At 42.1% G+C, this 24,964-nt stretch overlaps 4 protein-coding genes across 9 annotated transcripts; 3 read left to right on the forward strand and 1 right to left on the reverse strand.

Annotated features, from left to right (window-relative positions):
- Nucleotides 1-264: 264 nt before the first annotated feature.
- RB195_001809 (uncharacterized protein) lies at nucleotides 265-16,659 on the forward strand (the record flags this gene model as incomplete). Of its 2 annotated transcripts, none has more annotated exons than XM_064198758.1 (23): nucleotides 265-397; nucleotides 841-1,002; nucleotides 1,084-1,151; nucleotides 1,253-1,369; nucleotides 1,553-1,700; nucleotides 1,750-1,843; nucleotides 2,296-2,449; nucleotides 2,606-2,761; nucleotides 2,884-3,056; nucleotides 3,411-3,549; nucleotides 4,255-4,414; nucleotides 10,763-10,854; nucleotides 10,987-11,185; nucleotides 12,262-12,365; nucleotides 12,925-13,023; nucleotides 13,161-13,370; nucleotides 14,456-14,542; nucleotides 14,611-14,720; nucleotides 14,781-14,848; nucleotides 14,913-15,031; nucleotides 15,591-15,748; nucleotides 15,806-15,991; nucleotides 16,653-16,659. In XM_064198758.1, 23 exons carry the CDS (start codon nucleotides 265-267, stop codon nucleotides 16,657-16,659), a joined length of 2,943 nt encoding a protein of 980 aa, XP_064054639.1. The 2 variants fall into 2 exon arrangements, with proteins under 2 accessions (XP_064054639.1, XP_064054640.1); XM_064198759.1 differs by having other exon boundaries at nucleotides 271-397.
- An 814-nt stretch (nucleotides 16,660-17,473) lies between these two features.
- RB195_001810 (uncharacterized protein) lies at nucleotides 17,474-18,865 on the forward strand (the record flags this gene model as incomplete). 3 transcript variants are annotated; one of them, XM_013436291.2, is made up of 5 exons in its annotated part: nucleotides 17,474-17,594; nucleotides 17,653-17,741; nucleotides 18,239-18,301; nucleotides 18,543-18,645; nucleotides 18,768-18,865. In XM_013436291.2, the coding sequence occupies 5 exons, from the start codon at nucleotides 17,474-17,476 to the stop codon at nucleotides 18,863-18,865; spliced, it is 474 nt and encodes a 157-aa protein (XP_013291745.2). The 3 variants fall into 3 exon arrangements, with proteins under 3 accessions (XP_013291745.2, XP_064054641.1, XP_064054642.1); XM_064198760.1 differs by having other exon boundaries at nucleotides 17,504-17,594; XM_064198761.1 differs by having other exon boundaries at nucleotides 17,504-17,594; nucleotides 18,570-18,645.
- A 2,234-nt stretch (nucleotides 18,866-21,099) lies between these two features.
- On the reverse strand, nucleotides 21,100-23,842 carry RB195_001811 (uncharacterized protein; the record flags this gene model as incomplete). 3 transcript variants are annotated; one of them, XM_064198764.1, is made up of 7 exons in its annotated part: nucleotides 21,100-21,115; nucleotides 21,198-21,294; nucleotides 21,365-21,449; nucleotides 21,505-21,557; nucleotides 23,433-23,456; nucleotides 23,636-23,666; nucleotides 23,780-23,842. In XM_064198764.1, the coding sequence occupies 7 exons, from the start codon at nucleotides 23,840-23,842 to the stop codon at nucleotides 21,100-21,102; spliced, it is 369 nt and encodes a 122-aa protein (XP_064054644.1). The 3 variants fall into 3 exon arrangements, with proteins under 3 accessions (XP_064054644.1, XP_064054643.1, XP_064054645.1); XM_064198763.1 differs by lacking the exon at nucleotides 23,636-23,666 and having other exon boundaries at nucleotides 21,505-21,591; XM_064198762.1 differs by lacking the exons at nucleotides 21,505-21,557; nucleotides 23,433-23,456; nucleotides 23,636-23,666; nucleotides 23,780-23,842 and having other exon boundaries at nucleotides 21,365-21,494.
- A 665-nt stretch (nucleotides 23,843-24,507) lies between these two features.
- Nucleotides 24,508-24,840, forward strand: RB195_001812 (uncharacterized protein; the record flags this gene model as incomplete). The annotated part of the gene is made up of 1 exon (XM_064198765.1): nucleotides 24,508-24,840. The coding sequence occupies one exon, from the start codon at nucleotides 24,508-24,510 to the stop codon at nucleotides 24,838-24,840; it is 333 nt and encodes a 110-aa protein (XP_064054646.1).
- Between the last annotated feature and the right edge of the window lie 124 nt (nucleotides 24,841-24,964).

The following is a 24,964-nucleotide window of genomic DNA, read 5'->3' on the forward strand; positions in this document are numbered from 1 at the left end:
CAACGGCTTTTATTCACACATTTTCGATTTGTATCCGTAAGCATTTGGCCCTAAATAGGGCCGTTGGGTTAGCCTTCGTGAAGGCTGCTCCAATCCGCCTGATTCGTAACTTTACAGGGATCTCCACAGCTGGGGCAAGGTCGCTCCTTCCACAGCAATCCACGCTCAGCGAGCCATTCCTCCTTGGTCTTTGATGCAAGCTCCGCGCTCATAGTAACCGAAACGAAGTGGTGAAGAGTCAGCAAGTTAGCAGCAGCAGCCATTATGCGAATGAAACGGTTTGACGACGTGAACGGTGTGACGATTCCAGCGCTCTATGGAAAACAGCTTTTGTGCTCTATGGACGATAAGGACGACAAGTACTGGTCGAACCTAGCGTATCAGCGCAAGAATATCAGTACTGTGGTAGTTGCCTACGCAACTACCACAGGGTCCCTATGGTAGTTGACAATGTGTGACCGCAGCCGCACATCTATGTTGTTTCTTGTGTAGCTACACAAACCACGCCGGCAGTTACGACATGATAAAATAAGTTCTGATTTTGATTTCTGTCTCTCATATATCTTCCTCTGTTTATTGAGTATTACTTCTCGTGGATTTTTTAATTTGTTTGTCTATTTTGCGACTTCATTTATTTTTTGGAACGCTATCCACTTTTAATTGGTGATCTAAACTTAAATTTATCTTTTTTTGCTAGTTAATTATTGTCAATCACTCTTATGCTGGAGTTCTACGATATAATACTGATTGAACCACTGTGCTGACTATAATGCTGACCATTGTGCGATGACCGTTTTCTCTTCTTTTCTGTGAATGGAGAACTACAACGATTTATTTGAGATAGTGTTGCATTGAGAGATGAGGTAGTAGACGTCCAGTCACAAAAGATGAGCAAATTCGTTCTGGAACGTATTCATCCTCTCCTTCAACAGTTGGTATTGTATCAAAAAGCGAGCCGAGATGTTAAAGAAATTCTTACTGTGGTCAAAGAATTTATTGAAGGTACTTTAAGGTCATTTTTTCCTATTCCGAATTGCTGTTCTCAGCACTGTTCATAATAGACATACACAAGGAATTCTATAGGTGAATGGGCGGTAGTGGATGTACAGGAACGAGCAGCGTGCGAGGCAGCGATTCTCATTGCTTTACGGGTAACATTCCTTCGTGACTTTTTCTTTCAAAAAAGACTTTGATTTCTTGTGCTGTCATAACTGAGAGAATGTTAAGATACAAAGACCTCCTGTTGATTCAGATCGGCGCTGAGTCCTCGATATCAAAGGGTTACTGGAACCGCGATCGTTCGAGATATGCTGCTGTGATACATGCCTGTCTTCGAAGAGACAATGCGAAAACCAGTCAATATATACAGGTAATTCTACTTTTTTATTCTTGAGACACCACAGAGATGCTTATTAATAAGTCTTCAATTGGTTGAGAAGTCCTCCAGTATTTCCATTGAATTTTTTTTCCTGCTGTTGAATAGTACGGTTCCATTTTCTTTGCCGAACGTTGATATTCAGCTCAGCACGATCATGTTCCAGTTGTTGTTTAGCTCAACTCCATCAAATTCCGACATGTCCATTCACTGCTTTCTGCTTTGTTATCGAACATCGAAGGCGATTCCATTGTGGTATTCTCAGTCTTGCAAGCTATCTTTGATCTCACTCAATACATACTTTGTTCCGATGCATTGAGAAAAGGTAAGTCTTCGCAGAACGTTCTGTTAAAATCGTCGCAACGTTGTTTTAGAGTTCCTATTGCCTCAATGTGTTCCATTGTATGGAAAGCTTGTTTCTGTTTCCTTAGAAGTCCTTTCCAATTACTCGAAAGATTTTAGATGCAGGTTAGATTTGCGTATATATGTTCATATTGAAAAGCTTCTATAAATAAAGTTTCAGATTTTACAAGTAACTTCATTTTAAAACCTTTTTTCTTTTCTTCTATGAATATTTAACTCCCTTTGTCTTGCAAGTATTCTATTCTTTTTTCTGATGGTTTTGCATTTCTAAAAACTGATGCGTAGCCGAGCATTCACCTACCTTTCCTTTTGGGTTTATTTTTTTTTCGTCGGTGTTCATGCGTAGTGCCTTTTTCCTTGAATACGTTTTAAACCACGGTAAGAGATGATTCAATAATTGGTATCATGAAATGGCACATTTCTTATCTGAGATGTTTTACTTAGTAGAAGTTTTAACATTTTCAAGCAAATTTCAGTTCATTTCAATCTAATGTAAAGGGTGCATACATTTTAAACACTATTCTTTTAAAATAAAAACAGCAGTTTTTGATTTGCAGATGGGTGACTCTTGCAATATTAGAAGTACTGGTGAGCTCTTCTAAGGACAGTTTGTCCCTATGCATTGTGCTACCTGGGTTATCTTCCACTTTGGCCACTACGATCTGTGAATCAGTCAACGAGCATTTGGATATCACAACTACGTCTTTAAAGGTGCTATTTGTTCCACATTCACATATTTCTTCCACAATTCTATTTGTGAACCGTTGTTCGATATTTCCTCTTCTCTTTCTTTTGCAGAAAATGACAAATTTTGCTCCTTAACTTACCTCATGCAGCAATTTTTTTCTGAAGCAAATATTTCTATAGGTGATATCAATGGCTGTGCGATATTCCTTAGCAGATTCGGCGGAGGATATTGCTAACGTCGAAGAATCGAAAGAAATCAAGCCAGAAATACTTGAACTTTTGGTGAGACGGAATATTGAGTGGAAAACTATGTCAGCTGTGAACATCAGCAAAATAGTGAGTTTGCTTTTTAATTAATACGTTTTCATCGATGATTTCAAATTATTGTTATTTATACAAGTGTTTTTTTTCCTTTCTAATGCAACTTTTCTTTGTGTTTACTAATTTTTTTCCTGAAGATACGGATGTTATGCTCGACTCTAGCGGTACATCCTGATGAACATGTTCGAATGACGCTCTTGGAAGTTGTTGATTCTATCCGAACTGATTGCAAGAAAGCGTTTAATGGGGCTTTAGATCCTTTTCTGTTGGATTTGTTGCTGATAGTACGCGGAACTACTTCATTTGACAGGTGCTTTTATCCATGAGTGTTGATTTTTCAAAGTTTCTTCGGGCAATATAACTTTATTGTGGTCTCTTTGAAAGTTAATAATTTAATTTATGTGGTTCAAAATCTTTAAAGCATTAACCTAATTTTTATAGGAAAATTGAAAGGCGTTTCTGCGTTTGTGAATGGTTGTGCATTTTTTAAAAGGTTAATAGTGTGCCGTTCGTGTTAGATTCGTCTTTTGTTGATTTGCTCGATTTGTCGTAATGATTTAGGAGTGCTAAGGATCATTTGTCTGACTCTTTTGCTCTCCAACAGTAGAGGAGAGGAGACGGTGATGAGCTGCTTTTTGTTGCAATGCTTCAGTTGTTATTCCAGTGAGGTTGTTTTGCGACTACGAGCAGAGAACGTATCTGCATTCTCTCTCCATATGCATGGAAAGCTACGAGAGTTAGCCGAGAGAATACCATTGTACGTGAGGAAAAGAACTTCAAATAACGATCTCATGTTCCATCAGGTAAGCTTGGATATTCTTTGTTTTAGAAGAAATTGCAATTGCAATTGCATGAAATTTTTTGTATTGGTTTATGTACATTTTTGGTGTTTCTTGTTTATGGAAAGATTTGGCTCAACAAAACCTGTTTCTTTTGTGCTTGTTCAGAAGAAAATCCAATTGTCTTATTCACTTGCTTATTTATTATTTGTTCGTATCACTCAAATGCGCATGAAAAAGTAGAATTAGGCGAAATTTGAACTTCAGCAACCACATAGTTGCTACATGCATCAAACAGTTCAAATCTTCTTTTACCAACTGAAAGGAATTTATATCTTTTTTTTTTCTTCTCGCTCGTATTTTTGATCTAATGCGTTCTTCGGACGTTTTGAGGGCGGGTGTACCGCAGTCGTTCAGATGTCCGCTATAGCCGCACGGTCGATGGTTCGAAACCGCTTTTGTATAAACCAAGCCGTATGTCTGGGGATAAATTGGTACCAGAATTGTCTCTAAGGATAAAAGCGCTGACTTGACTCATCGGCTAGCCCCCACAACTCATTGTATAGCGCAACACACATCCCAAAACCTTAACGATTACGAGGTCCAGTAGAAAAAAAAACGCGTTGGCGCATCCCAAAAGGGAATGGTACGACAGTGACTTTTGACTTTTTACTTCGGACTTTCTATTCACTTATCACAATTATTGACATGATTACTCCAAATTTCTAGTTAGCGGGAGTGCTGTCCTGTCTGGAATTGGATGTGACCAGACTAGCTATCTGCCGAGCACCATCCTTACAAACCATACTCTGCGCTCTAGCCTCATCCTTGTGCGTAGATGTACGACGAGTTCTGATTAGCCGTACTCAGATTCGTGAATCTTCTGTGGGTGAGTGGAACATTAGTCGAATTTGAATATACCAATCCGAAGATGTTGCCAAAATAATATTTCTTCGTTCATATCATTTGTATTTTTTAAAACTTATTTTTTGGCTCTGATATTGATTGACGCGAGCGGATGCCCCTCTGGCTTCCGTTGTATCGTGAAAGACAATTGACCCGGACTGACAAGAAACCTCATTTCTCTCTGAAGGGCTTTATGTAGAAATGATACGATATTTAAAGGTGTCTGGGGTGCTACGAGTTCCAAGCGGGTAATGCCTATACGGAGTCGCAGATTGTGGGGAGGAGGGTGATTCCGTTCATCTCTCCCTATATTAGTGTAAAGGACGACCCGGAACGCTGTTTCTTGCGACATCCTCTACTGCAGTGCGCCACTCTCGCGCCCTCTCGCGATATTCGGAGCCGGTGCTGCGACACCCTTCAATTTTGGATTATTGGCGGAAGAAGAAAAGAAGGAATAACCATTCATAATTATCATATAAAATAAAATAAATAATAAATATAAATAATAACTATATGATCGCACAATCTTACTGACTTACCTGTCTTCTGATTACAGCGTAGCAGTATATTACAGTATAGTAAGCTACGAAATGAGAAGACGTTGCCCAGAATGAACCACCAACCAACAGAGCTAGAATGTACGATTAGAGCGTGTTTTTTTCTTTCGCTGGAACGAAAATTCGCTGAAATAAACAGCTAATATCTCCGTTCAGAGAAGAAATCGCCTGCCAATGAAAGGTATCTGGAAATACCACATAACTTGACGAATCGAACGGTATACAACACATTCATTATTCTTTCTACTCCGCGGAAAAATTTCCGTCCAAATTTAGGCATGAAAAATTGAGTGTTTTCAGTTTTGAGCACATTACTTTGTTGAGAGACAAGGAAAGAAGATAGAAGTACAGAGATAGACGAGGAAATTTACTACAAAACCAAACCAAAGTTGTTTTTTTTCACTTTGACGACTAAGGTGAAAAATTAGACCTGAAAATGGTGGTCGAAACGGCCAAATTTTTGAGCTTTTGCTTCGTTTTCTACCTATTCGAAACGAACAGGTAAATGTTATATACCAGAAGAATACTCATTCCACACTCTATCAGAAAATATATAACATGTGAGGAAAATTTTTTTCTAATAGAGATGGAGGGTGGAGGAGCTCGCGCGGTTGTAGATTCTCCGGCTGTACAGTCCGAGCCCAATGATTAAGCATAGGAGGGGGGAGCACGCCGACGATAGCGTGCTCCCCCATCCTTCCTGAAAAAACTACGAATATTTCCAGGTCAGCCGAGTTATCTCTGTAAAGAATGAAGAATTCTTTAGCGAATATGTACCCTTCACTCTATTGATAGGCTTCCAATTAAACAAGTTATTTAGAAAAAAAAAACCTGTTTTTTTCGGGTAAAAAACAGCAACTTTTTGAGCTTGGGACTCATTTCCTTAAAGGCATCACCCCATCGCAATCAACCGCACAGACGTAAGTATTAGTGTGCAGAGGTACCGACAGCAGGTTGTTCGGTCGTATCGGTTGCTCTCGCTGCTTTTCTATACTTAAAGGCATCACCCCACGAATCTGAGGTGGTGCAGATTTCAGCTGGAGTATTCGTATACGGGATGGGAGACTATGGAGAGGGGGGTGATTCCGTCCATTTCTTTCTAATTGCCGTAAAAAACGGCCCGGAAGATGCACGGCCGCACAAGGCTGGCGTGCTCCAGTCGAACTCTTTGTAGAAAAAAGTGCACCAGAACGCCGTATCTTTTGGGCCGTTTTTTACAGCAATTAGGAAGAAGTGGACGGAATCACTCTCCTTCCTATAATCTACCATACCGTATACAAATACTCCACCTGAAATCTGTACCACCTCAGATTCGTGGAGTGATGCCTTTAACCCAGTCAAGTATGCTCGGTATAGAGCAAAGGAAGTTGGAGCAGTTATGTACCCTTCACTCTACTGTTAGATTTTCAAAGAAGTTAGTTATTTAAGAAGAAATTTGCTTTCGAAGGTGGTGATAGAAATAGTAAATTTCTGCAACTTAAAAACTTTCGGTCCGGTATTTCGGCAACAAATACTTGTAGCAAATTCCAACCTCTCTTACGCTATATTGCAATTAATCCACGTAGTTTGGTCTGGATTTTGCAATATCTGAAATAGTAATGTATGTGCAAGTACTGCTCGTGATGACTCATCCCGCCGCAGTTCTTTGGGAACTCTGCTGCAAACTATCATGATCTACTATATAATAACGGGCTTATTCTGTCACGTGTGTGTGTGTGTGTGTGTGTGTGTGTGTGTGTGTGTGTGTGTGTGTGTGTGTGTGTGTGTGTGTGTGTGTGTGTGTGTGTGTGTGTGTGTGTGTGTGTGTGTGTGTGTGTGTGTGTGTGTGTGTGTGTGTGTGTGTGTGTGTGTGTGTGTGTGTGTGTCAGTCACGAAATTCAAAATGAGGGGTGCGACGGGTCCACCGGCGTCGAGTTAATGCCTCGAAGCTAGGAAGCTATAAAATGAGGTGTGAAGGGGTCCACCGGCGTCGGATACCTATAGAAGGGGGTGCGACGGGTCCATCGGCGTCGGATACCTATAGAAGTGGATGCGACGGGTCTATCGGCGCCAGATAGCCTTAGAAGGGGGTGCGACGGGTCCATCGGCGCCAGATAGCCTTAGAAGGGGGTGCGACGGGTCCAAGACGTCGGATACCTATAGAAGGGGGTGCGACGGGTCCATCGGCGTCGGATACCTATAGAAGTGGATGCGACGGGTCTATCGGCGCCAGATAGCGTTAGAAGGCGGTGCGACGGGTCCACGGCGTCGGATACCTATAGAAGGGGGTGCGACGGGTCCCACGACGTCGGATATTTATAGAAGGGGGTGCGACGGGTCCATCGGCGTCGGATACCTATAGAAGTGGATGCGACGGGTCTATCGGCGCCAGATAGCCTTGGAAGGGGGTGCGACGGGTCCATCGGCGCCAGATAGCCTTAGAAGGGGGTGCGACGGGTCCAAGACGTCGGATACCTATAGAAGGGGGTGCGACGGGTCCATCGGCGTCGGATACCTATAGAAGTGGATGCGACGGGTCTATCGGCGCCAGATAGCGTTAGAAGGCGGTGCGACGGGTCCACGGCGTCGGATACCTATAGAAGGGGGTGCGACGGGTCCCACGACGTCGGGTATTTATAGAAGGGGGTGCGACGGGTCCATCGGCGTCGGATACCTATAGAAGTGGATGCGACGGGTCTATCGGCGCCAGATAGCCTTAGAAGGGGGTGCGACGGGTCCATCGGCGCCAGATAGCCTTAGAAGGGGGTGCGACGGGTCCAAGACGTCGGATACCTATAGAAGGGGGTGCGACGGGTCCATCGGCGTCGGATACCTATAGAAGTGGATGCGACGGGTCTATCGGCGCCAGATAGCGTTAGAAGGCGGTGCGACGGGTCCACGGCGTCGGATACCTATAGAAGGGGGTGCGACGGGTCCCACGACGTCGGATATTTGTAGAAGGGGGTGCGACGGGTCCATCGGCGCCAGATAGCCTTAGAAGGGGGTGCGACGGGTCCATCGGCGCCAGATAGCCTTAGAAGGGGGTGCGACGGGTCCAAGACGTCGGATACCTATAGAAGGGGGTGCGACGGGTCCATCGGCGCCAGATAGCCTTAGAAGGGGGTGCGACGGGTCCATCGGCGCCAGATAGCCTTAGAAGGGGGTGCGACGGGTCCATCGGTGCCAGATAGCCTTAGAAGGGGGTGCGACGGGTCCAAGACGTCGGATACCTATAGAAGGGGGTGATACCTATAGAAGGGGGTGCGACGGGTCCATCGGCGTCGGATACCTATAGAAGTGGATGCGACGGGTCCACCGGCGCCAGATACCTATAGAAGAGGGTGCGACGGGTCCAACGGCGTCGGTGGACCCGGGCATTGGTGCGCAATAACTTAGTGTGCGTGACGCAAAAGGTAAATGGTTGCAGCCGTTTCATAGCCGTAACCACTTGGCGCTTTGCTCTTCACCTTTATGACTCCTCTGCGTGCCTATTTCCTTCTTCTTTCGCCTCAAGTTTGTAGGATGCCGTTCTCAGAAAGTGGAAACATGCATGCAAATGGCTGCTTAAATAGTAGCAAGATGTTTATGTGATCTGACGTGGAACGTTATCTTTATCAGTAGGATAATGTTTTCACGTCATTTAATGTTAAAACATCATTCTGTGATAACTATTGGGAGAAATCAGGTGGAATACCCATACTTCGAGTAATGCTTCCAAATTGTATCTATATTATTCTGGCATCGAAGGAGTGTTTGTAGCTGATGGTCGAATATTCTCCAAATGTAGAATTAACGCGTTTAGAAGGAAAACTCCGTAATCTTTCGCCTTAATTTATAACATAAAGAAGAGAAGGAAAGCGTTGTTTAAAAAACACATCTAATTTTGCAGAAAACACCACTGCTATTAACTTTCATTGATCAGTGAAGGAGAGCGAAGCTAAAATCACTGAAAGTCTGAAGTCCGGCTTTAGCCGGACATTCAGACTGGTATATAATATAATATATGACATATATGATGTGTGTAAGTGCTCTTTCTCCTTCTAGTTTGTAATTGAAGTTGCCCCTTCGTCCTCGTAGCTGCTCCTTCGTCCCGGTGTTGTTTATTCATCTTCATACTTTCTCATTAAGTACCGTTCAGGAGAAAATGCATACCATGTTATTGCTGTTGTTACTTTTCATTGAATAAGTAATTTCTCCGCTACCAAAAATGAATTTTTCGTTCTTGTAACTCTTGATTAATACAACTAATCTCCCTTTAATGTTATCTGTTGGCTTATGAGCCCTTCTCTTCTAAATGATGTTTTAGGACAACTATTCAACTAATTAAATTAGTTAAATGGTTTTTAGGTATTCTTTTGTCGATGAGTACTATGAAACAACCTGTCTGAGTTGTCCATCTTTATTCTTACAGACCAACATTTTTTTCTTCGAGAGACATACAAATCTGACATTCCTATTGATGATTATGTTAAATGATTCGGATAAATCCTATAAAACATACGCACCATGTGGATGAAAGAATCCATTTCGTTCACTCAACCCGATTTATTTTATTTACATTCGGTTCTACTATCTATTTAGTTATACTATGAAGAAGCTCACAATAAATAGCATTACAACCTTTACTATCTCACATTATAAATTTCAGAATAGTATCGTTTCAGAGCGGGTGTAGTGTAGCGGTTAGCGGTTCCGCTTCCAACACAATCGATCGTAGGTTCAAATCCGCTCTAGTGCTCACCAAGCCTTTCATCCCTCCGGGGTCGATAAATTGGTACCAGACTTGTCTGGGAGGATAAAAACACTGACTTGACACACCGGCTAGCCACCGCAAGTCATTGTATAGGCCAGATACACGTTCGTAAACCTCAAACGATTCTGAATTGAAGTGAACGTGGGGGCGCATCCCAAGCGGATTGATTAACGCCAGAAACTTTATCCTTTATCCTTTATCTTTTTCAGAGTAGAATTCTTCTTAAGTTTTTCTTCGTCCCATCGCATGCTCAACCTCGAAAGCCGTAATGACATAGGAGCAAGGATGCGGCTCCTGAAAAAAGACCGTAAAAAAACCGATAAAACAATTTCCGTTTCGTTCCTGCCCTTACGCGAAATCATAAAAAACATTAAGTGCCTTACCCGGAACTCATCAGTAAGTAAGGAAGGCATAACATCTGAAAAGACAGGAAATCACTCGTAGAGAAGAAAATTTCATAGGAAAATTGTGTATGGAAATGCACAAAAGAAAAGAGAAAAAAATGGAAATAAGAGAAATTTATATTAATTATTATTTGTGTCCCATTTATTTATTGGGAATTTTTATTTTCGTTGTCGCAATTGTTGTTTGCGTAATGCGTGTGTGGTGGTGACACAGAAAATGAAAATAGCAAGATCCACGTCCTCCCCCGGTCGATCATTATGGTATTATAAATGTGTAAATGTGTGCCTTTTTTTACTTTGACAACCTCCTTCACTTTGGACAGTCGGAGACGGGTGAAACCCCCTTCACCTCATGCTCCTCCCTATCGCACCTATGCCCCGCCTGCGATTTGTCGAAAACCCATTCGGCCGAATCGCAGGATGGGGCCGGGTGCAAAGGTTGCGCATCGCAACAGAAGCCTTTATAAACAGTCCGGGGGTCGTCCGTTCACACTGATACAAGGAGAGCTGAACGGAATCATCCTTTTCCCCACAATCTACGACCCCGCATACGCATTACCCGCCTGAAACTCGTACCACCCCGTATTCTGGGGTGATGCCTTTAATATTCTTTCTGAATTGAGAGTAGTTCATTATAGAGTTCTTGAAGTCTTTACCCTTCTCGTTTGATGTAAAAATTGGTTGGATACTTCCCGTTTGCAAGTTGCTTGCTATTCACGGAGGAGTTGAGGTGAGTTGCGAGATTTTCTCTTAATCATATGGACAAAGTATTCAAGAAAGTACCGTATAATAGCAGTGATATTACAGTTTTCATTTTGACTTGTTCGTGCCATTGGTTTTGCGGACTACTTTCGTTTCTTAGGTAATCGACATAGCTGCATCTGAGATGGTGGAAAGCTCAAAGAGTGATCGTGCTTCTCTTGCAATCCTGATAACTTTGATCTTGGCAGAGATGGAACCGCAAGATGATTCACACATTCTGTATTTGCTTACTGAGACATGTATCGATTGGATCAGAGATGCCCGTCCAGAAGAGCATACACGCGATGACATCATTGAACGTAAATACTTGTCGTTTATAGAAACAAACTGAAACACTCCAAACATAATTGTTTCTGTTTTTGCAGGTTTGCAACATATTTGATCATTTCACGCTTATTTGTAACTTGTTCCGGTTAAGTCTTCTTTTCCCATTTCTACCCGCAATTTCTCACATACATGTTCAACTTTTTTTGGTGTCTTCTTATTAAAGGCGTGATAATGACAATGATAACGATGTAGTTCGGAAACGAGTGGGAAGTGGAGTGTTGATTATGAGTATGAGAATGATCTCATTCAATTTCCGCTACTCGTCTTGAAAAATAGAGTGAGAGTGGAGCTTGTTTCTGTGAGATATAATACGTCACCCTTGTGTACGATCTCGCCGCCTCAGCGGCCCATTCATTTGTTTTGCATGGATACGCTGGTGAGGATACCTCATTGATCCTCGCGTCCGCTCGTTTGTGGAAGCTGCGCTTGCACAAAAGTGGGGCGTTTTTACGCATACCACGTAGGGACAAGCGCCGTTTTTTTTTTTTTTTTTGGCGATTAGGGGGAACTTAGTGGGGCCAAGGTCATACTCGTAATCTATCCCTGACTCTACATTCTCCCACACACTTCTCAACTACGTCAGTTTGATGCTACGCACCCTTCAAAGAAAAGCACTTGACTTTAGTTGGTGATGTATAGCGTGTAGTGATGTAGACTTTTGCTGCCTCAGCAGTGGTATGGTTCGAAGCATTGGTACAAATGGTCTCTACTAGAAAAAAATGAGGACACGTAGCAACAAAAGAGCTTCGTAAATGTAGCTTTGGATAAGCACTTAAGCCTCCTGTAAATTGCACTAACAGTCATCGCTCATGAATAGTGCAAGTAACGCTTACATATAACATATGAAAGTGAAGGCGAACACATGAGATGTATTCGTATATCTACCAGAACTTTATCTATCAGTTCCGTTATGTGCCTACCATAAGCATTTTCGCTTCGTCTGAGTCAGTCTAAGTAAACTTATCTTGACGAAGTTCCTTATATTCCAACTCTTTTCGATATGCCTTCGTTTTTTTTTCTTATTCCACGTTATTTCTTTAAAATTTAGATAAGGTACCTGTCCCGAGCGGAGAAACTATCCTTTCCATTTCTTTGGTATCGCTAGTAGCCGTCACCTTTACTCGCATCAACGAGGAAAAGAAGCAATTGAAGGTGAGAATTTTGAGCTTCGAGTTGTCTCTGCATTCATTTCTCTTTCCTTCCCTTCATTAATGAACAAAATCTGAATCTTTCTAATCTCTAATGTATCGAAAATTCACTTTGAAGTTGTGCTTCTTGTGTTGTTCTCTAAAAAGTGTTTCTCTGTTTTTTATTATAATTAATGCTACTTAGTTACACAGTGATCTGAAGAGGGATTCACTAGAGCATAACAATTTGTTTCTGGATCTCTTTGAGAATGTTTAGTTGCGCTGAAAGATATGAGATTCTCCTTCATCTTGTAGAACTTTAAGGTCTCTTATGGGCACTTTGGATATATCCATTACCCATTCTCTATCGCACTTCTTGAAGAATGACTTTGTTTTTCTGACTGGCTCTTAACATGTTGTCACTTTATTGTATTATTTCTTGAACTAGGTTCTTTGCTTGCATATTTTTTTTTGCAGATTCTTGGTTCATCCTTTCACAACTTCTCACAATTACTTTTCCTCAGTCATCACAAAGTCATTTGATCGAATTGGGTTATCACATGTTATTACGTTGCGTTTTTCAGCTGCTGACTGCCTTTTTATACGAGTTACTTGGCCTTTATGCGATAACTAACTGGATTGTGCATGATGCAGCCGATTGTGCATTGAATCAAATAGCTAGTGTAAGACGACGAGTTTATTCTTTGCCTATTATTGTTGAAAAGTCATTGAATATTTATTATTCGAAACATGCTTCTCCCTGTTTTGCCTTTCATATTTTTATCATTCGTTTTATTATCAGTCGCATTCAGCTGTTTAGACCATGTCACTCTCTGTATCCGAGTTTTTATATGAACGAGGAACCTATCTTGTACACAAGATTGCTCTGGCATCTCGCTCTCGTAGAGAGCACTATCATGCTCCTATTGTATTCTCGGCCCTTCTAGAAAGGGTAGATGACCCACGAATGTACGATCACGTGAGACACATTGTGGAAGATCTTCTGCTCGCGTTGGACAGATTCAAACAGGCATAACTCACCTTTAATTATTATAGGATAGGAAGTCATGGGACCATTTGTCATTTTTTCTGCTTTATTCTTTTTACTCAGTTCACAATAGAAATTAATCAATAATATAATCGCCATTACTAATCAGAACGGTGTCCCACCTAGTGGGACGGTCAGCGATCCCTTTCTCTCAGAACTGGGGAGGCTAAGAGTCAAAGAAGTCGCTGACCAGCCGTTCGACTTCAAACTTGGTGAAGTTTTTCTTAGCTAGGAAAGCCTTGAGGGACCGGGATAAGTGGTAACTTGAGGAGGCAAGGCCGAGAGAATAGAGGGATGAGGCTCCGTGTCCCAGCCCAACTCCTACAGTTTTTCATGGGTCTGCTTAGCTATATGGGGGCTTAGCGCTATCGTGGAGGAGGTGCACCGAAGCTCGTCTCGGCTATCGTTTTTCTCGAACGGACGATGTGAATTTCTGAAGCTGACTAGCGTACATGGAACCGGTGATGGCCTTGTGGAAGCAGCTCATAAAATCGCATTCCCTTCGAATCCCGGAAGCAACAAAGGAGACACTTCTTAGAGTGGAAGTCCGATTTGGCTTGCGTCGGTCTTCTCCTCAAGGGAGCCACACGGCATGCTTAGAGTCGTAGGGGACCCAACTCTCGTCTCCAATAATAAGATTTTCGAGAATCTTCTTTCGATACGGGCGAAGGAGAGATTGACCGATAGATATCCGGGTGAGCCGACTGCTACCCGTCAAGGTGTGAGGGATACATCGAGCCAGTACTTTTCTGTAGCCGAGGGCCTGGAGGCGACTGATGAATGTTGAATGGCTGCACCCGAGTCGCAAGACTGTGAGTGTTCATATCCGGATCCTCTTTAACAGCGTCGAGAATCGTGATTAAAGTTAAGTAAGGCCCCCGACTATATATTCCTATTGTGGAGAAGCTTCGAGAATGTTCTACAAGTACAACATGGTGCAACATGTGTTCCGTTCCAAAAATGGAAAGTTCTGGAAAAAAATGAAAATGGGTGACATGACTTTCTGTCCAGCCTAATACTTGTAATTAGTGGAAGGTGGTTTGAATCATTGGTGTGATGTGCTTCAGGAGTACTGTATATTAATTTTACGATCCATGTTAGCCTTTGTTACCGCTGCGGGAAGATGGTTTCCAGAACTTGAACCGCCACAAGAGGTTAATTTTCTCAAAATTACTATCAAAAAATTCGCAAAATGTAGTTATTGGTCCTCATTGTTGTCCAGGAGGATATGTCGCCCGCTGAAGAGGACCAACTGACCGAAAATCAGGCAATGGAAACTAAGAAAGCACCACCACCACTACCAATTCAAAGTGTCGAATGTGTTCTACTCAGGTGAATGGAGCATACTGTACTACAGTTATGTTGTCCTTCTAAGTTTTTGACCTTCTAAAGAACGAAACACCTGCTATCGTCATCGCACTTTCCAATAAGAATACTTGTAATGAAGATATTACGTGAGGGTAGGTTCCTGCAGGTGTTATGAGTATATGGTTTCGTCAAAAAAGCAATTGTAATGTTTCGCAGGATTTTGGGTGTTGAGAAATTTCGATGATCAATTGTTACCGATGGTACATCAGAACTGGGAAGTGTTGATTAACAGATTTCGTGATAAAGAGTTGGAAGTGCGTCACGAAGCTCTCAAGGTACCTTTTTAATTGTAATTTGCACAACCGAGGACTGCGTAAGCGTAAAAATAAGAGTTTAGGGCAACTTTTATATACCCTTTTAGGTTCTTGCACCTTTATGCTCTTTTTAAAGAATTTTCATAGCAAGTTTACAACTGTGCCACGTGGAGCGGGTGGCATTTCTTTCTTCTTGCACCGCTTTCAGTCCTCTCCCCACTCCAAATTTTCTTAATGGAACACAATCAAAATCGGGTACTGGACGATTGAATGATGTAGATTGAACTTCTTCTTCTGCTTTACTTTCTTTTGCTACTCTGCGGAGCCAAATTTATAACCTTTCAAGGGCGCCAAATGTGGAACCTTTCGGGGGCTCGTTGGTGCATTTGGACCCTTTCTGTTAATTAATTTGTAGACTCCAGTCTGCTGTTTAATTTAATGTGCAATCAATAACTATTATGTGACATATCTCCATTGGTTCTTTCATTCACAATCGTATTCATTCATTTGTTTATACACTTAACTCGTAGTTTTATGGTGGTCAAATACTGCGACGTACTCACCGCTTTTCTAATTTCAGGTTGTCACCCAAATAGTACGCCTCTCCAAAACCTTTGTCTATCGTAAAGTGCGCTATCAAATGTGGCCAATTCTTGGTAAGTGGATGCATGACGCTAGCATCCACACTTATTCTACGACATCTGTAGCGTATAAATACCAGCTGTTTGTTTTGCAGAGGTAAGGTAGGCTAAACCTTTGACATTAGACAAGTATTTTTTTATACTTATTTTGCAGTGTCGCCGAGATTTTCATCGGGATAGAGGCTTCATCAGATGATTTGAATTTGGTGTTGGAGATGCTGGCTTTGTACTGCAACAGAACAGGGACTCCTCAACTGAAAAAAGAGGCAGAATCTGCTACGAAACGTCTGAACGTCTACCTTGAAAGGAGAAAACGAAAAAAGGATTTGGGAGAAATATGGTAGTAGATCGATAACACCCTTAGGAAATGGATGAATATTCGGGTGCGTGTAAAGAGGGTCCCGGCAGATTTTCGAGCATGCCCCGATCATGCTTCGGCAGAGCAATTACCACTGGTGCGAGAAAGAGATTTATCTTTGTTGCTGCCTAAATACCTGAATCCGCTTACCTATCGCTATTCATCCGTTGGATCACCGGCTAGGATATAATTCACGAGCTACTTAATAGTTTTGGAGGACCAAACACATCCACTGGAAACATGTGATGTGAGATGACCTCAAATTTGTAATCATAGGAGAAGCAACGGAAGTAACCACGTGAAATATGAGAGAAGGATGCACCTAATAGCTTCAAATATGAAAAAAAAAACTTGCTCCCGTTCTCTTCTTTTTTAGATATTTCTTATAACTGTGTAGATTCTTTGCGTCTCTGTGGCTAAAAGAGCATCTAAGACGGTTGTCTGCGCCATCATGAATGACTAGAGCGTGACCTCGTCGAGATATGTTCGTGTATCCCCCGGGCATATCCACTGGACACGTAATGTCTCGGAGGCATTCGCGGAGAATCCGCCAGGATCCTCTTTACCGTTCCCCTGAATATTCCGAGATCAACATAAATTATCAATGAAAGACGAACTTGCGGGAGATTCCAACACATTACAGTCTATAGAGGAATCCGGCTATACATGCTGCTTTTGCACTTACAAAGCGGAAAGGTGGTCTGAAAGGTGAGAAAGTTGTTCATGAGTTCCGTGTCAGTTTCCTTTTTGTTTTGTTTCATTGCACTGGTATTCTTGATTTCATGAGTGTTTGATAAGTGAAACAGCAGGTTGTTAGCAGAAATAAGAAGTTGTGGAGCTTAGAGGCAGGAGCCTAGTTCCTGAATTGCTGCTCATATGTTGTAGAGAGACTTTTCTCTCACTTCATATTTTTCCCGATTTGAAGTCCTTTGATCCACGGAGTTCAGAGATTGTACTTTATCATAGATGTTTTCAGTTGTCTTTAGTGGCCCTTTTACCGCACCACAATCTTCGCATTGTCTTTGCCATTGTCTTCGCAGTTGTTAGTGCTTCCGTTACCTATCAGAAATCGTGCCATTTTACGGGCTTTATTAATAAATTTTCACTTTAAGGATCTGTAATTTGATTGCTACGTATCTTTTTTCTTCTGAGGTTCATTTTCCTTCCGCTTAGAGATTAATTTGAAGCAGCAAAGATGATGAACACATCTTTTGAGTGAAGTCGATGCTCTCAGTTCTTCTTGAATACGGTGTGACTTAACTCCTTGCACCCATTTCGTTTAGAAGAAACCCTAGTCAGCTGCTACATTTTTGAATTTCTTGTCATTAATGATAAAAGTTCATGAAGCTATTGTGATTTCTGCTATCTAAGGTCCCACCTCCTCCTTATCACTTACTTTCGTTTGTGATTTTTAAGTACGTTTGGTGCTTCGTGTGTTGCTTTGCATTCTGATCTCGCGCTGCTATGCTGCTTATCTGTCCCGTAGATTATCACATGCGTCTGAACCGACATCTGCCGTATTTTCTTCGAGGACGAGTTGTAGCGGGTTTTGGTAGAGGCGGAAAGCAGTTGGGATGTCCTACCGGTGAGTTCATAATAAAGCGATAGATTACTTTGGAAATTTAAATCTTTTCCTCTTTCAGCGAACATTGAGGAAGCTGTTGTGGAGACCTTACCGTCTGAATTTCCTTGTGGTGTGTTCTATGGGCTAGCACGAGTCGATGGCGAACAGGTAATTTACTAGTAGTTATTCGACGTTATATGGGGTGGATGTAGCGCAGCGGTAAGTTGGATTTACGTTATGCTGTGTCTGCTTTATCGATCGCGATAGTTTGAAACTGCGTTAGTGTTAACCTGGCCTTTTATCCCTACAGGTCGATAAATTCTTACCAAACTTGTTAAGGTGAAAACACCGACCTGATACATCCGCTAGCCCCTGCAGGTCATTGTTTAGGCTAAATACACGTTCGTAAACCTCAAGCTACACTGAACAAGTGAGTGCGGTGGCGCATCACAAGCAGTCTGATTAACACCAGACACTTTATACCTTTTTGTAGTTCGTCCGGGAAAAAAAAATACACGTTCAAGCAGGATGTACATATGCTTTAACAGCCATTTAATAACCTCTTTATTTGATTGGTTATATCATAAACTACATGGAGCGTTTTTCCTTTTTTTTACGTTTTTACAAGTTACCAGATTTCTGAAGCTTCTTTTTCTCACGTTCAGGTCGACAAGATGGTAATGAGCATAGGACGGAATCCACACTATCATAATGAGAAGAAAACGCTGGTGAGGAGTTTTTGCACATGAGAAGTCCGGCTTCTTATCGTTGTGATTTTTGTTACTTGGTTCTGCGGAGATAAGAATACCTTGGGAAACTCTCACCGTCTGCAGTCGTGTGAAAACACTGTTGCAGAAGAAATGCCGCCCTTTAGATGCGCTTGTTTTATATTATCTTCAACATTTTTCTGGTTTGTATGCTTTTGTGCCTTCGTTTGTTACTTTCGTTTGTTACTACAGCAGCTTTAAGGAAGTGCACTTATTACGAAAATTTGAGAATGATTTCTACGGATCAATGGTTGATGTGCTGATTCTGGGATTTATACGTCCAATGGCTGCGTTTAACAACCTAGGTATGATACTGTCATCATTTTAACGTGATTAGAGTTGCTGACTATATCTTCATGCACTATTCGCGAGATCAAAGCTAGATATGGCAGTGACTTCATCACTTACTCAGCCTGGATTACTTTAGATGAACTCCGTACAGCGATCAGTTCAGACATAGCCCTTGCCGAAAAGGAGCTGAAAAGAATGGACACAAAAGAGTTGACACAACAATTCTTCCATTAAAGGCAACATTTATGACAGTTGTCTGAATTAAGTTATGCAGATTTACATTTTTCGCAGGAGCCAGTAATTTTCATATGGTTGTGATTTTGATTAGAATTCCATTCTATTCCAACCTCAGTATGAACAGTATTTGTGATTTTTCTGCATAATTGCATCAGTTTTGGTGCATAAGATGTCATTTTACTAATATCACTTCTGGTTTTTCTACGACAGACATGAGCTTAAAAATACTTGAGACCTTATTTCTGCTTTTTTATTATGTCGGTCACTAAGTTCTATCGAATCCATTGATTCAAGCGAATCTTTGGTTCAGATGCAGTAAAACGTCGCTTGCTAAGGTTTTGACATGATGACCACGGATATATTAACTTTTGAAGGTGGATGGCTTCTGTAAAGTTATTGATTTCTCTGTCACTTCTTTCTGGGCCCAATAAACGTCGCCTAATGGAGTTTTTACATGCGCTGAATTAGAATTAAAACCGTTTCATTACAAGCGGAATAACGACATTGTTTCTTCTTTCTACAATCCTCAACCGTAGAAGTTTTCGTATGCGCAAATTTTTATATGGTAATCATCCAAACAAAATGTTTAACATATGGCCAACAATATAGGTGCAATGGGGAGAAGCCGGACCCTCCTCAGGTGAAGGGGGTTTAGCTCATCGGGTGCAGCTCAAGTGAAGGAGGTCCCTTCCCCAACCGTCCAAAAGTGAAGGGGGTCAGAGCACTGTCTCCCACTATCGGATCCATGGCCAACAACGCAAAACTGTAATGCAGAAACGGCTCAGTAGTGTTTGTCAATCCTATTCGAACATTGTGATGTGAAAATTAAGATAGTTAGTAGTTAAATCCGAAGTGCATACGGATAAAGTCGGCATAGCCGACTCGTGACTCAATAAAAAATCGTAAAGGGGCAAACTTTGAATAACGTTTCGTGACAGCTCCATTGTAAACGGACAAGAACAATAAACTGTAAACGACAATAAACACAAGTTTAAAATAGTTTCATGAACACGCATGCCATGGTTACAATAACCTGAGGGTGTGAGCGATGTATAGGGCATGTGCTTTTATCCTCACAGGCTTGTCTAGTATCAATTTATCAATCTCGAAGAGATGGAAGTGTTAGCTGTCCAATAGCGATTTTGAACCGTCGACCGTATAAGTTATAGTAGGGTCAAAACGACTTCGTAAGCGGCTGGATTTGAAGCGGCGCGGTGGACAAAGCGGTTAGGATCGAGCCGGCACCATCGCGAACTGTAGCAAAGAGTGGTGCTGGCAAGGGTCTTTCGTCTACCCCAACCACTGCGCTCGACCGCACCGCTTCGAGCGCAGCCGTTTAAGCAGTCGCACTCTGCTTCATGTCGTTCTGACCCTGCTACATATTTGGTACCTTCTATCACCTCATTACTTCAAAAGTTTTTTTTTTCATTGCAAGATCCAGTTTTTTTCGAAATCACATTTGAACTTGGTGGCCGACCTAATGTCATTCTGAATTAAAATGGTACAACTTGAGCATAATTTTCTTTTTAAGTCTTAGTCTGTGATTTGTTTGTGATAGGGATTTTTATGTCATACTTTCGAACTTGGTAGGTCAAATAAACATGATGAATGAATCGAACACTTTCGTTAATGTAGATATTTCAGTGGCACTTTCACAGGATAGAATATTGTATGAGATATAATATTTCCCTTTGCTTCCTTGAATTTCTTACGACAGCTCAGAGCAGCCGAAATATAGAGTAGACTACAGACCGATAAAAAAGACCTGATTTTTGGTGCAATTGCTTGATTGGCTTGTTAGCTGTTAGCTCTACCGTCCACTTCGAACGCGGACACTTGCACACTTGCACCAGATCTCAGGTAGTTTTGACTCCACTATATCCTCGAATGATGTTATCTGTTGCTTGTTTATTTGTTTATTTGTTACAGTGTCATCTCAGAATTAACAGCAGAAGTATTCATGCAACAGTATTCAAAAGTCAATAAGGAAACTACTGGATTTCCAACCGCATGGAAGATTTGATTACATGTTTTTCGCACTGAATCGAACTTGCTAAAACTGAAAAAACAGCGAATATGAATCCGGATGTTCATTTACATGATTTAAAAATGATTTTAAAAGAAACTAAGCTCATAAATGCTCCACATACATAGTTTGAAGATGCATCAATCATTTTAATTTCAAGGAACTGTAACTTTGAATACTTCTGTGAAAAGGCAGAACTGTTCCACTACATTGCAAATTCTCTAAATTATCGTTCTGATAAGCACCACCCATCAAAACGTGTTCTTGTCCTGTGACACTTTTCAAGAAGAGTTTCTTTCTCACCGAAGCGGCTTATAAGCCCAGCAATCTGTTACACATAATTCACCAGTTTTCCGCAAGCATCGCTCTGCTTTGAAGTGAGAATGTCCTATCGATTCTCCTGAAACGATCCGAATAAAAAAAAAACGCTTCAATTTCATGATTTATGAGTGGTTTTACAAGGCAATTACCGCCATTGTGTTTTTCTATTTGTTGCTCGTCGTGAGTAATAGGAGCAGTGTAACCGGGTCTTGGCATCGGGCTAGTATTGTGCTCCTGTTGCACTTTATAAAAATGAGACAAAAACACAAGAATCTTCATACAATCGCACCTGGAATTCTTGAGTTACGGTGTTTTCTCTTGCCGAATTTGTTTTTTTTTTTTCTGGCACGCGAAGTGGGATTGCCGCGGCATTACTCTATTCCTTCCACCGGAACAGCAATAGGATCACTGCGGTGGCTCGCCGTGCAAACCCCCCACCCCGTCCAGTCAGTGTGCGTTATCGAGTTAGCGATGCGATAAGTGCATCCAGCTCTTCCAGTAAGCCTCCGCTGCTTTCGTCACAGTATGGAACAATGCCACTTTTTCACGATGGTAATTTACACTGAGCCGAAGGTTAAGCAAAATGAAATACGGCGGCGCTAATCATTGCTGGAAAAACCGTGACAAAGCCGCTGTCTAGAAGATTGGTGCTCGGAGCTGAATGGGCAACATCATAAAGCTGGGATGAGCATAGAAATAGATGAATCCATAAAATGAAGTAACTCTTGAGAGTCGAGCGTGCAGTCGTCATTCTACCACGATCTTTCTTGTTTGTCGCATTTCGCTCGAAGTCACCATGGACAATTTAGGAGAAAGAATAGCCTTTGCAATTTTTGGCAATCTGAATTGCATCGCAGTCGGCAAAGACTTGTCTCCGCTACTTTTACTACTTGGTCTCTGAACAGAGAACTCGCATTCACTGTTCCAAAAAAAAGAGAAACAAGAAGCCGGGGCAACTTTTTTGTTCTTGGATGTCTGCAAAATTTCTGAAGAGACTCTAATAACTAACCTTTAAATATAAACCCCTGGGATCACCGGAATTCCTTTTATTGCATGGTTTTTTCATACGCACTTTTTATTGGACTAAATCTGATTTGGCGGAGCATTTCTCGTTGTGAGCGCTCGTCACGAGTTTTCTCATGATACTCTATGTCAGCGCCAATTAAATGGTGCGTTCTGGGACCTAGCTGCAGCCTAATAATATTATTAAAAACCATTAAATTTTGATTGGCTAACTATTCAAAGAAGAACTTTTTTGCTATGCCAATCTAGTCATTTTCTTTTTCGAGTGAACATATATATATATATATATAATATATATATATATATATATATATATATATATATATATATATATACAACTACGCTACGAGTCAAATAATAGGTTTACATGCGTATTACTTCCTAGTTATTACACATGTTGGAGTAGACGCTATATGTGGTACCATTTGGAGCGCTGTATGCAGAATACTGTACAGCGCTGTTCTTCCGCGTGACGTTTTCAAATTATCACTTACAGCGCTTCTCTGACAAAGGTTACGTCGAATCTGCTAGCTTTAATCGTGTGAAAAGAGGAATTCTAGAGTTTTCCGTTGCACTCTCGTGTATTCAATTGCACCCACCCGCTGCGATGGGGGCGACGAGTTGGAGAAACTCGTTAGGAAATGATTTTAGAGAAAAAGTCAAACCCCACTGTTTCGTTTTTAATTACGAAACTGCTTCCTCGTTACTGAATGAAAATGTTTTCCACAGATCTTCGTTCAGTAGTCTCGTCAAACTTATTAGATAAGGAATGCCGTTTTCACCTAGCTTTTTAGGGATCAAAATCGCATTCAGGATCTTTAGGTAGGAGAAAATTATTTTTTTTAGTTTACACTTAACACTGCTTCCTTCTTCTTTATCTGCTCAAACCATTTCTGAGATTCTAAGTTGTTCCGCCCAAAAGTTCAGGATTTCCGCTATACCCTTATTCGTATTAGACGAATCCATGAAAAACGAATGTACTGGCCATGAATCAAAGTTTGTACCCAATTTCTATATCATCTGTGCTAGTAGGGATTTAAAGCGCATTAATTTTAAGAAAAAAAGAAAAAGAAGACTCTAGATCTTAGTTTTTAAGTCCTTACTTGAAGCGATCCCCACGTAATCATTTAGAGCTTCTCTATGCGCAGTGCATTAGTGCTACTACATTGCTTTAATTTATGGCGTTTCCTGCACCATGGCTTCTTCCTGCTGCCATATCTGTAATTGCGAATTTGAGGAATTACCGTGTGTGCAGCTATTGCTACTTATCAGCAGTCTCTGACGTTAAATGACACCAACTGTGTACACTAGTTGAGTAGAAGAATGCAACACAGGGAACAAAAAGCTAAGAAAGTGTATTCGTTCTTTTTATCTAGAGATTGAAGCGATGAAAATACCGGTTCTTTCCGCAGGGTTTACGACAGGTTCCTTGAAAAAAAGAGGATTTCAGTGTTGTTCCACAAATTACCAGCTTAGATCGTAGTAATTATTCCAGAGCGAGTACTAGGCCAGGTTGTTTTTAGCAATTAAAGGTATCTTACCGTACCACCAGCACCATCCACCGCTGCAGTTCGGGATGGCCTCACGTCGATTCCGACCGCCATGCCCACCGCGCCGCTGCGGGCGCAGCAGCTTAAAGAACCCAACCGTGCTCCATCTCATTTTGACCGACTATGGAGGTCAAATATCCATTCTGGAGGATAAACTGCAAAGAAATAGGGCGATGATTTTCTGTAGTCGGGTCGAAACGACATGAATAACGAGTGGAGTTGCGGTGCAATTGCGTACGCGCTCGAAACGGCGCGGTGGAGGCAGCAGTTGGAATCGAGGTGGGACCGTTGCAGCTTCATGTCGTTTTGACATTACTATATTTAGTAGTTGTTTGTATCGTAATGCTTCAAGAAGCTACCTTCATATCTTTGGCTCAGCAACGCACTTTCGAGGCTGTTCATACAAACGTTGGAAAATTTCTGAGCGGTGCTGTGTCGCGGCTCTACCTCCTTTACTTGGGATTTGTGTTAATTTTAAGATATTTGTGCAGTAGCAGTTTCTTCTCAGCAGCTGAATACGATATTCAGTCTTAGATGTCTCAAATTAGCGTTAGAAAATTGGCTGATACCCAGCCAGCCGTCCTCTTCCTATTGGGCTTGCCTAGCGGTGCAAAGACCGACGGCGGGGGCGCGCAGGATTTGAAGAAGCTGCGGCGACGGCTACTTTCGTGCTCTCATTCACACGCACAACTTACTTGCTTTCACTAACGCCTCGCCACATGCACTCACTCCAGGCGATATCGATCGTTGAGCAGATGAAGCGACATAAAAGGAGCGTATCGGAGAGAACGGGGTGCGAGCCGGGGCTGTGGGTTCTGCACGGCGACGCCCGGGCGCTGCTCGCTTCGGACCAACGCGAGGCGTGGCTAGTGCGGTTGCGATATCTGTGGTGTGAGCGCACCGACTTGCTATCCGACTCCTGTCCCGCCAGAGAGTGCCGGCATCCCGGAGACGCCGACATCCAGACACGCAGAGGAGCCGACGGAGGCGGCGGCGGCGACACTAGCAGCTTGACCGGCGGCGGCGGCAGAGCAGCACCCCGTTCCGTGTAGCCACACACACCCACTGTACGGGCCTCCTGTGCCCTGAACACAGCGATTACGCCATTTGTTCGCCTCTGTTCTGTCCACCGCTCACCACGCCGTCCGCGTTGTTCGGCTCGGATCCCGGCTGTTT

This window comes from Necator americanus, chromosome IV (genome assembly GCF_031761385.1).
Source record: "Necator americanus strain Aroian chromosome IV, whole genome shotgun sequence".
NCBI lineage: Eukaryota > Metazoa > Nematoda > Chromadorea > Rhabditida > Ancylostomatidae > Necator > Necator americanus.